The sequence below is a fragment of the Anopheles gambiae genome, chromosome 3 (assembly GCF_943734735.2).
Source record: "Anopheles gambiae chromosome 3, idAnoGambNW_F1_1, whole genome shotgun sequence".
In the NCBI taxonomy this organism is placed as follows: Eukaryota; Metazoa; Arthropoda; class Insecta; order Diptera; family Culicidae; genus Anopheles; species Anopheles gambiae.
Genome location: NC_064602.1, coordinates 97,320,299 through 97,332,350, shown reverse-complemented (window position 1 = coordinate 97,332,350; position 12,052 = coordinate 97,320,299). Strand labels below are relative to the sequence as shown.

Here is a 12,052-nt window from a genome sequence, read left to right as displayed (position 1 = left end):
TATGGCGATTAATTTTCTACCAAAATTTATATGAATCAAATTTTCATTTATAATATTTTTCAAAGAATCATGGTTTTTACTCATTTTATTTTACTTATTCCCCCTAAATGGCAAACAATTGCCCTACATAGCTTCTCGTTTGTTATTCGTTATCTCGAACGAAACGAATGAAGCAGGGAAAAAGAATGACTAAAACACACCAGCGGAGGAGATAAGTTGGGCAGCCAACATTTGAAGCACACATGCTGTTTCAGAGCATTAGAGATATGAATGAGAATTGGGTTGAAATTGAACACGACACAAATGCTCCTTCCTCTCCCCCTCCCTCTCCCTTTCCCTTCGAACTGGTTTTGGGAAATGGTTTTCATTTTTGTCGGCTTGCACAACAACTTTGACATCGGTGACACATCATTTAAATTTCGTTATGGTTGTGTGTCATACACATACTACACGGAGGGTATGGAACAATGTCAAGTGCCGAGGAGGTTTGAGCTGCCATGTAATAAAACGTCCAATCATTGCAGGACGGCTAGCATCAACAGCTGTAATTAGATTGTTTATTTAAAATGCACCTATTGTAAACATGTCAGCTGAAGGCTTATTCCGTTTTCTGTAGTTTTAGTTGAAAGATTTCTAATCGATCACTTAAACATTTTACTTTGCAACAAACGACGACGACAACGCCGCCGCAAGGGGCCAGCCAACAGCAACGATTAAGCAATATTTCATGGTCACGCTTGGCTCCTCTGTGCTCACAAAACACACACAGACACACACACAGAGAAACATTGAAACACTTACCTCGCCATGGCAGTTGCGGCCCGACGGTGTGTTTTCCGGCAAAAAGTACAGCCGGAGGGCTATCAGCAGGCACTGCTCGTTCCGATCCCGCCAGACCATCCGCAGCTCGGCCAGGCACGCGATCGGCGAGTCGGACCACGGCCGGACCGGAATGCAGTCGCCCAGTGCCAGCACCAGCGGTCGGTAGTGATGGCTGCAAAACAGAGAGAGAGAGAGAGAGAGGGGGACAAAAAGCACAACGATTAATAAACGACGATGGGTTGGAAAGAGAGAGGAGTTGGTTCTTTGCCATCCATTCTCTGCCATATTGGGACATTGGGATCTACGTGATTATTTTGTTGTTGAATGTTGCTTAATCAAATGCAAAATCCTAACGGTCGCGATCCGGTTTGCACTGTTGAAAGTTTCGCTCTCATCCCCATTTTATTTCTTCGAGCTGCATTTTAATTTCACCCAACCATTTTCATACCAAATCAAATTAATGCTTTATAATTTAACAAATATGGAGCTTAACTATTACTTCTAGATGGCTTGATAGCATTTTAAAATAGCAAATAAAGCAATATTGTTCCCAGAACACTCTTTCATAATTCGCTACACACATGTATGTATCATGAACCCTTCGCAGAACCTTGCTGCCGCCTTCATATCTTTGTTACTTTGTTCACACAAAGATATATAGGGCACATGGTTTCCACTGCTTCTAACGCTATGGCAACCACAGCTTGTGTAAAAGAACGTGTACACTTACACACAGGCGCACACATGTGCGCTCACACACAAACAAATGAATGAGCAACAGCAGCGTGTGCACGAAACACACAAATCAATAAAACGGAACACTAACGAGCCGCGCGCAGAGAGTCGTCGTTCTCCAATCCACGCCTCGGTCAGCACAAAATCAAACAAACAAGCATAAAAGGGAGGTGGTGTGTTGTTGAAACACTCACCTAGCGAGAGAATGCGGGAAGAACTCCACTAGCACACACCCAAACGCATAAGGTTCAGGTCGACAAAAAACAACAAAGGCAACGGGAAGGATGGAAAACGAAACCGGAATTTATTTAAAGAATTCACTGCTTGATGGCTATCGAGAGATATGTTAAACAGGGGAGACACGATGAAATTAAACGCGAATTTTGCACGACAACGACAACGATTTGGACCCCAAAACACTCAATTTAAGATACAATCGAGTAGATCACAACAGGTGAACGGGGGGATTGCCATTAGCATAGTTTCGATTGCCCCATGGCTTAACATCATCGTTACACGCTTTCTAATGTATGTAGAAAGGTTAAAAATGCAATCGCAAATGACTTATACATATTCAAGGAAAGATTACAGAACAAAATCATAAAATATTAACTAATCCTAATCCAAAACTTGAACAATATTAAACAACGAACCCTCTTCCCTCGCTCAATCAATCGAAATACTTACTCTCGGTCGAGGGACGCTAGTCGGGATAGGTTGTTGTTGATGCCGGCTCTGGTGCTGGTACCGTTGCTGCCGGCAGTACTGCTACCACCAACACCACTCGCCCCCGTACCCGCACCACTGTTGCCATTTTCGCTGACACATTTTCGTTGCGTTTGTTTTGGCTTCGGTTGGTTGCCATTTTGACTCTTACCACTGCTGCTGCCACCGTTGGCACTAGAGCTACCGCTGTTACCGTTACTATCACTATTGCTATTACTAGTACTGTTGCTACCACTATTACCACTACCACTACTACTACTGGTGCTGCTGCCGCCATTCATCGGCGCAGCGCTACTATTGGCATTGGTTTGATTGCACTGGGCAGTGTTGTGACCACCGTTGTTGCTGCTGCGGTCCTTCATTCGCTCATCCTGTTCCTCTCCCGCTGGCTCGCCCCCCTTGCCCGGCGATCGGCTGGTGGCTGGTGGCGGTGTGGAGACGGAACCAGGTGAGTCAGCGATGCCTTCGCTGGGAATGTCGACGGAAGGACGTCGCCGGTCGTGGCCATTGCTCGTACTACTGCTGTTGCCCGTGGAGGAGGTAGCAGCTGGGGTAATAGCTGCATTGGCAGTGCTGTGTAACGGACCACCGCTGCCCGGAGCGGAGGACGCTGGCTGGCTGGCTACCGAGCTCGCGCCCGAATCGTGCGCTCCCTTGTGGCCGAACGATATTTTAACGCCCTTGAAGAACGTGTACGAGCCATGGTAGCCGCAAGGTCCACCAACGACCTGAGGAGAAAAGAAGCAGGAAGAAGAAGAAATGTTTTAGAAACGTGCGACATATTAAAGACCTTATGATTTAGCATATGATAACAGCTCAATTACAAACAACAAACTCATTCAAAAAACAGCTATAAGTCAGAATACACGGGTGGTTACACTTTTCAACGATTTATTAAACCTCCAATATCCATCAACACAATGTCGACCCTAATGTCGCTCTTTATTCTAAACCAATTCGTTCGTCTATCAAGAAATCTTCGCTCGATCCGTCCCTCCGCTCTCGCTCCAACTGTTTCTGCAGATAATCGAGCGCATCTAACACATCGGGCCGGCCGCGCCGTAGCTGTTTCGTCTTCAGCAACCGCCGCAATGCCCGCACAAACTCGCGCTGATCCAGCCCAACCGTCGGAGCGTAGAACTGCTTCACCCAACCCACCATCCGGGCACGATCCGACCGATCGAACTCTTTCGCAAATCCATCCACGCCGGACAGATCTTCCACCTGCAGCAGAAATTTGTCCAGCTCAACGGCAATCAGCTCACGCGTGACACGATCCACCTCCACGGACAGTTGCGTTGCCAGCGCAGGAGCCGGTGCACTCACAACCACCGGAAACGGACGCACCTTAGGTGGTAGCGGTCTTACAGGAGGAGCTGGCGCCGGTTTTTCCGAAATTTTCGTTGTAGATTGCTGGATGATCACCACCGGAGGCTGTGGTGGTGGATCTGGATGTCTGGGCGAGTTTCGTCTTTCCTCAATTTCCCACGAAAGATTTTCAAGTTCCTCAGGTGCTGCAGCAACATCTCTAGTCCACTGATAGCCACCGGCGATCGGGTTTTTTGTCCAATCATCGGCGCCAGTATCAACAAACTCAACATTCGAGTCCTCAGTAACAACTGGAATCGGTTTTTCGTACACCTCGTCGGGAACCACAGCCGGTCCCAGGTATTCTGTATTCGGGTGCAGTTCCACCGGTTGGACCAGACCCACCCCATCACCTTGCAAATTGTTTGCAGCCTCCCGCAAACTCATCCACTCGTTCTGCACGTCCCATTGCAGCTCGTACAGGAAGTTATTCTTCTCGTCGACTTGCAGACCTTCCGGCACATTCTTCAAGCTCAGCACGCGGCGCAGCGTGCGCACGAGAACGGGCGCAAGTACTCGATAATCATTTGCCAGCTGAAACTGTAGCGGATCGGGAACAACAGTTCCATTCATTCCGATGCGCGATATCACTTCGAATCTCTTCTCGCGTCGAAGTTTACGTTCCAGCAGTTCGACCAATTCCTTGCTCGTAATACGATCGATCACACTCTTGAACACGGTACTGCCGTACGCATTCGGACGCCGAAAAGCTTGCAGCACTTTCACTAAATAGTACAGCTCCTTCAGCACCTTGCGCTCCTCTCGCTTCTGAGCGATGAGATGTCGACCTTCCTCCACACCATGTTGAAAGTCGCTCTCTTCGAACAGATCTTGCAGTGCTGTCTCCAATTCACGGTTTTGGCGAGTTGCCGTAGTATCTTCTTGGGTTGCAGATAGTTTGATCAAACTGCACCAAACAACTACGAGCAGGATGGTTGCGAGTTGCTTCATGTTTGTGACCGTGTGTCTGTCACAGACGAAGCGCGGTCACAGTTCTCCCAAAGATATACCGAGAAAGACTGACGAACTTCACAGTGAAAAGTGTCGGTTTTATACCTAAAAACACAATTACAATATCACTACCCGCGAATGTTTCAGGTAAATCGTAGGAAGATCTTTCCAATCCAAATCAAAACATATTCTACACAGGTAATATGTCTGATTGTCTTAAAAGCTGTACATCTCATCATATCTAATAGGTCCTAACAACTCATTCTTAGGCGCCGGTTATCCCCAAGTTATTATCATACCGAATCAAACAAGGATAATAAGATACATCAGTACGTTCAATTCAGTACACAGCTGGAAAGTCCACTTCAAAGCCTTCAACACCAACCAAACCCGTTTTCATACACCACCGCATTACATTAGAACCCTAAACTACATCAGGTGTACCTACAGAAATCATTACCTAAATACCCGACATATTTCAAAACTCCATTACATGCTCTTTTATCTCCCTATCTATGTTGTTTTCGCCTCATCATCCAAGAACTCCAAGACCCGCCGACCAAACCAACAAGTCCAGCGAGAGAGGGTAAGTGGCGAACCACCAATAATGTAACACGCCCCATAAAAATCCATTACTATACTCATAAATGGGTAGAAGAGAAGAAGTTCTTTGTTTTTTTTGCTATCCCTCCTGTGCCAAGGTTGGTTATCCTTCCCAGGTTGGTCTGTAGAGTCCATCTGCAGACACGGCTAAAGGCCTTTTCATTAGTTTGTCACGAAACGAGACACACCATGGAACGCGCGAATACATAGCGATCGGTAAAGCTAATGACGAAATCCTCGACGATCGTACCTGCAAGTCTCTACTTCCACACAGATTCCCCACGTGTGTGCCCTTAATGGGTAAGAAAATGATTTGTAACCATCCATTATGTCGCCAGCGGGGACAGCCAAACGCACGATCGACCAGAAGACTAAGCGGGTAGGCCCAGCAGGCAGACAGCAAATCAGTTATGCTGGACAAATTTCAATCCATCGATCACCGAGACCAATCGATCGAGCGGATGTCGCATAAATTAATATTGAATAAATAGACTAAGCGCTGGATCGGTAAGAAGAGGTCGAGAGAATGACTTTGAATTCAGACAAATGCACAACACGCTCAGCAGCGTCTTTGCTGGATCGTTTATCTGGATTTAGACAAATGCCCTGGGAAAAAATGCTGTTTCAATGCATATTCAGAATAATTATAATTCCTGCACATTTACAAGAGCATGATGCAAACCAACAAACAGTCAAGTAGAGTGGACGAATGGACGCTGGTTATATGCATAGCCAAGCTTAACACACAAATTCTAGCAACGGCACAGAAGGAATATCCGGCGAAACCTTGCCTACACGCGCTCGCGCGCATCGTAATCTTTGGCGGTGTACACTTCCGTCCGCTTTTGTTGTACACGTTGTTCGCCAATTGCAGTAAATAAAATGCAAACCCCTCACACATGTCCCTTCCACCCCGTTGCTCGAACACAACAAACCAGGCTTTTGATTCCTCTTAGCGCCAATTAGCTCTTCTCCTATTAGCCACCGATGCGCCGGAGAGGGTTGCGTTAGCAGCACCGCTGAGAAGCAAACGAAAACGCAAAAAAAAAACACGACAACAAAGAAACACTCCAACTACACCAAACAAAAACAAAAACTGCACACTTTATACAGTATACGTTCATGTGATACACATCTGTATTTGTGCGTGTATGTGTGTGAATATGCTGCTAAATAGCCGTTATGCCACATTTGTGCCCTCTCTTTGTCGTGCGGAGCGTTAATTATTGTGATGGCGTCGTGATTGAGTTTCCGTTGATGATTTACGATTTCACGTAAATACGGAATAACAAAATAAAACTCGTTTCGATTTATCTTTGCCCTGTACTGTTGGTTATGAATAAATATTTATCAATTAAATAGCTCTCCAACAATACGATCACAGCAGCAATAAAACAGTTTTTGCTAAAGTTTCTCTGAATTAGAAAAAAAAGTTTTATCGCAGCTTAGATTGTTAAACAGGTATGCCAGTATTGGATTAATCAGCGCACCCCAGGGGGAGGATGAAATAAGCTCATCTGATGCATTAATCATGTGAGTGATGCATTAAGTGAAATCCGCACTTAATGTGACGGGTGACGGAGTTTTTTTTCTATTCGTTCCATCTTTCCCTCACTTGCACACCTTGTCCGGCGCTACGCTTCAATCGCACAAAGGCCGAGTTGCTGCTGCTCGATCTATTTGATGTAATCTTCTCATCCCTTGAGCGTTAAGTTATTAGTTAGACACAGAGAGGAGATAAAAAATCGACACACTAAACAACAACAAAAAAACGCCAAAACCCCAGCACTGCACCGTCATCGATATAAATCCAAAACCCCCCTACGCACCCCCCACCCCACCCAACCGAACTCCCACAAAAACACATATGTGCCACTGCTCAGGCGCTGCGCGTTCCTTTCGCTCTCTTTTCGCTCCGGCCCGGTCTCGAAAGTGACCCCCTCAAGGTGTGTAACCGGAGACGGCTCTGCGCTCAAGTAACATACTCACCCCTCCTCCCCCTCCGCTCCACGCCCCAACCCGGCAGAGTTAGCATCGAACCACCCCCCCCCCCCCCTCCCTGCTGCTGCGTCGCATCACTCCAAAGGAAAGGAAACGGAACGGAACGAAACGGAACCAGAAGCGTCGTGTAACGGGTGAGGAGAGTATTGGAGGGAAGAGAGACGCAAAGCGCGACCCTGACGATGTTTCTTCACTACCCCTTCTACTCTCACGCTCTCTCTCTCTCACTCTCTCTCGCACAAAGCGCGGCTGTGGCCGGTATGGAGAGAAACAACAAAACAACAATTCCAACCCCCTCAACACACACGCTCCATCCAACCCATCATCATCATCATCCCCCATATGCTTAACCACCCTTCATTTGAGCGCGAACGTGAATAACGCGTGAAGTGGAAATGAGATAGAACGAGAAGCAGACTTGTTGGCGATTTGCGGGGCGGAGTGGGGGGAGGGATGGCAAGACCACAGAAGAGGCGCGCACGCGGACACACGAACGACGCGCGCGGCTGCCGGTTGCAGTGAATATTCATTTACGAATGAAAATAAGCAGCGCCCTGGCGTAGAGGAGATATCTCCTCCCAGCACGCATTTTGGCCACCTTTTTCCTGGTCAGTCGAAATGCCGCGTACATGTCTGTGTGTGTCTGTGTGTGCGCACAACTTGTCAAATGAAAAATGATGCACAATTCTTATTGGAACAATTGCAGGCAGAGGCAGGTTGGTTAATGAAGGTTTTGTTTCTTTTTTGCTCCACTAGCCGTTGGTGAGGTGGTAAGTAGTAGTGTGTGCCAACAGTAATGTACTTTTAATGGCATTTTGGAAGAAGCGCGAAGTAACGACGTCGGTGATTTTGAGTTATGCACGATTTGATAGGGCAAACACACAATTGTTTTATGAAATAATATTCCAACAGGCTTCGTGCATGCAGTTGGAACTGAATGGCTTGGCAGAACTATTCCTTGAACAACCCTCACAAACACACCTTGCCTAAACACGCTTAGAAAGGGATTGCAAAATGGCCACCTCCCGTGCAAATGCAAAAATAAAAATACAAAGCGTCACGAATGGATTTTCTTGAGATTTTGGGAAAGAAAGATATATCGAATTAAAAATATCCGAGCTTCAAAAGTGAACGTTCCGAAACACTCACACACACACAAGGGGATGTCAGATGAACGGCATTCTCATTCGCTTCACTTTCTCCGTGCCCTGGAGGCATCTTGCATGGAGCTATTATTGATCGCCATGGAATTAACATTCCGTTTTCTACAGCAAAAAATGTGTTTGATAAAGAAAAAATCCAACTTTCTTTATTTCTAGTCACTGTTCTTCGTTGCAACGTAAGAAGAAAACATCGGAGATGCATGCAGCGAGAAGCTGTCACGTTTTGTACATTACGTAAGCACCAAAAGGCATTACAAGCTGCGAACGGCACACAGAGAGGAGTTGCACTGATGAGTGATAAATTAACGAAACAACACACACCACATAGCCACATAACACTTCGGAAGCATCCACTAACAATCAAACTTAACCATTCGAAAGGCAAAATGAGAACAAAAATAACAAAAACGACCAATTTGACACTTTTGAATGACCGATTTCGTCGGTTTCCGTAGCCGCGCGCGCGATTTACTCATCTATAAAAATAAAACTAATCGTACAAAACCACAGCAAACACACACACACACACACGCGCGGCTCGATAAATATATTCCGTGCACACGCAAGCAGCACTGGGGCAGAAGGAGTACACAACCCCTTCTGCACCATCCCACCCTCTTCTACAACACGGTATTCGATGGTGGAGAGGGTGAGTTGGGGGAAGTGGAAAGGGCGCTTGGATGAAGTGATAATGGGTGCGGGTTGTGTTGAAAGTTTAGATAGAGAGTGAGAGAGAGAGAGATAGAGAGAGAGAGAGAGAGAGAGAGAGAGAGAAGCATAATAACAGAGAGCATAACGCAATCAAACCTTACTCTACCTACCACGAGGTTCGGGTAATGCAACAACCCTCCTCTCCACGCTTCTCCCTACCCCCTCCACTCAACAGCGTACTTCGATCTTGATCTGAAACTAATTCAACTCGCCACTCTTCCAGCTCCACACTGACCCGCGTCCGGTAGGGTTGGGGGGAAGGGGGTGTAAGCATGTTCGTTTTAGCCGCTCACATACAAACAACCCTTCCCCCACCCCCTTCACCCTTCGCTCGAAGCGCTGTCCGTGTCAAACGGGAAAGTCAAATGGATGCAGCAGCTAAGGATGGTAGCGCGAACACACTCGACAGATCGACCCCCGGCAGTCCGGGCTCCCCCTTCTCTCCCTTTTCGCTCCTCCAATCACGATGTGCACTTGATTTGCACAACCCCAAAGGCAAAGGCAGGACCCTCTGTGTGTGTGAGTGTTTTTTTTTTTATTCATTTTTTCAATGCCACATGATGTAGAATTAGGGAAGGAAATTGGGGAAGCATTAGAGTCGCTTTTGCTCGGAGAGGGAGGGGGTTAGTTGCAGCGAGAGTTGCACAAAGCGTCTGTTATCATGCAACGAGCGCTGACGAATGTGCTTACAACACACATAGATACACACACAGACACATAGAAACATGCACACACAACGGACTAACGTGAAAAACGTGAACCTTCTTCTTGCTTTGTCCACCCCGCGCGACCACATATGCTTGGAACGAGAGACGACGGGGGCCACTCAACAAAATGTCTGTTAATTTAAACTCTCGATAGTGAATATAAAGGTAACACAAATTGAGCACAAAACCTTTCGATTTATATATCAACTACTTTTCTTTATTTTTTATACATTTATGGGACAAAACAACCTGTTTTCGAGCTTATTATAAGCAAATCGATTAATTCTCTCAAACCAACATGAGCAGGCAGTTGCACATACTTTACGAAAGAGGGCGCTGACAGCAATAGTGTATTTATACAGGCGTGTACATTTGTACAAGTGGTTAGTGAAATGTTATGAAGCAAACAAGCAATACATTTGAACAAAATTGTAAGGCCTTCAAATTTGAGATGATATCTTAAGCCTTTTCTAGATATTTTATATTTTATTATTTATTTATTTATTTTTCAACCACAAATAGACCTTTACTTCCTTCAAGGGCGTAGAACAAAGAGCTATGATTGTTGTGAGCAAAAATATCCCGAGTTAGTTGTGTACGTGTCGTCGCACCAAGCGTTTCCCCTCTTCTCATCGCTCTATTCCCATACGATCTCCAATACAATCGCTTACGCTTAATTCGTATAACATATTCGCGCGTAAGACGAAATACGAGAATCTGCTCGCTAGCTGCTATACCCTCCTCCTTCCTCACACAACCCAGAGTTGGTAGAGGTTGCGATCTTATTTTTGTGTTTTATCTGTCCGTTGTTTAATTTCGTGTGTACCCCCCTTTCGGGGTTGATTCCGGACAGGCCTGATAGATCGACTTGCGAGCGAGCGCGTCTGGGATGGCCAGGGGGATTGTGTGTGTGGGATGCCAACACACCACACCTCACTGCTCTCCAAGGTCCCTGAACCCCGAACGGCACACCGCAACGGCTCTCTTGGTGGAGAAGTGGACATTGCCACGTTTGGTACTGGTTTGGAGGTTAATGTTTTGCTGTACATTTCATACAACGGTCGACGATGTGTACGTGTGTGTGTATAAGAGTGTCGCATTCAAGGTTTTCAGTAAGGACTTTAAATGCTTAGAAGACGCACGATTGCAAAAATAGCATCACTGGGAGAGGTGGCAAGAATCGTTGCAACAAAAACTTACAATTAAAATAATTTAAAATAGATTTTACAGTTTTTTTTCAAATTAACTTTTTTATTAAATTGTCACTTTATTAATAGCATTGCCAAAAATACACACTCGCTCGTAATGCAACACAGCAAGAGGTAGAAAGACTACTTTGCATGGTTAAGTATTACGTGTAATCCCACGGCAAGTAATGTGCACACGCCCGTGCCCGTTGCCTATTAGAGATTGATTTGCCTTTGGTACAGGGTTCGCTTTGAAGGCATAAAAAGTAGCCTACCATGTGTGTGTGTGTGCATACGTGCTACTTGCGTAATGAATATTCATAGGCAAAACACCGAACAACAACGCCATTTGCCGCGTGCGCTCCACGAGCATGAGAGCGATCGTTTACTTCTTGAAGGAATTGCATTATAATAGTCATTCATTTCATATTTTATGCCAGTTTTATTCTTGCTGTAACACAATTATTATGTATCTAACCCGTAAGAATATAATAATATAGTTTAACATTGTACTTCACATTACATGAAATGCTTTTCTTCATGCTACTCTTGTTCACACTGTCCCCCCTTTGAGTAAAGTAAGGAGGGCAAAATTCCAATGCATAAAAATCGCCTTTCTTTGCCAAAGGAAACCCACCTAGAATTGTTGCCAAAACTGTGCACAGAGAGAAGAAAAAACAACCAACCGAATGACGAAACAACGCGGCAAAGTGCCGTTGTGTACACTAAAGTTGCAACCAGAGAGAGAGAGAGACTAACAAACAGAGAAGAAAAAAAAAATCGATGCGAGGTCGAACATACCGTGACTGTAACACAGAAGTACCCAGCAGCAGCACCACCACGAACAGCAACAATAACAACATCAAATCCGAAGGTTGTTTTCAACCATATTAAAGAAGAACAACATCGAACATCATCTAAAGAGAACAGAACAACGAATAAAAACAATTCCGAATGGTCGAAAACGCATTCAACGCTGCCCTTTTCGCTGCCCCTAGTGACAATGCCTTCCACACACCTTCAAGGTGATCGGTCGTCGCTTCGGTGTGATATCCGCGCACGTGTGTGTGTGTGTGTC

General features: G+C 45.7%; 1 protein-coding gene across 8 annotated transcripts in view; it reads right to left on the bottom strand.

Moving 5' to 3' along the window:
- The window catches only part of LOC5667807 (uncharacterized), a 63,187-nt gene that overhangs the window by 24,220 nt on the left and 26,915 nt on the right, over positions 1-12,052 (bottom strand). For all 8 annotated transcript variants that reach the window (XM_061662219.1, XM_061662221.1, XM_061662217.1 and 5 more), the window contains 2 exons: positions 2,245-3,011; positions 802-994 (listed from right to left, as the gene is read on the bottom strand). In XM_061662219.1, coding sequence (XP_061518203.1) covers positions 802-994; positions 2,245-3,011 — 960 coding nt within the window. The remainder of the gene's footprint in view (positions 1-801; positions 995-2,244; positions 3,012-12,052) is intronic.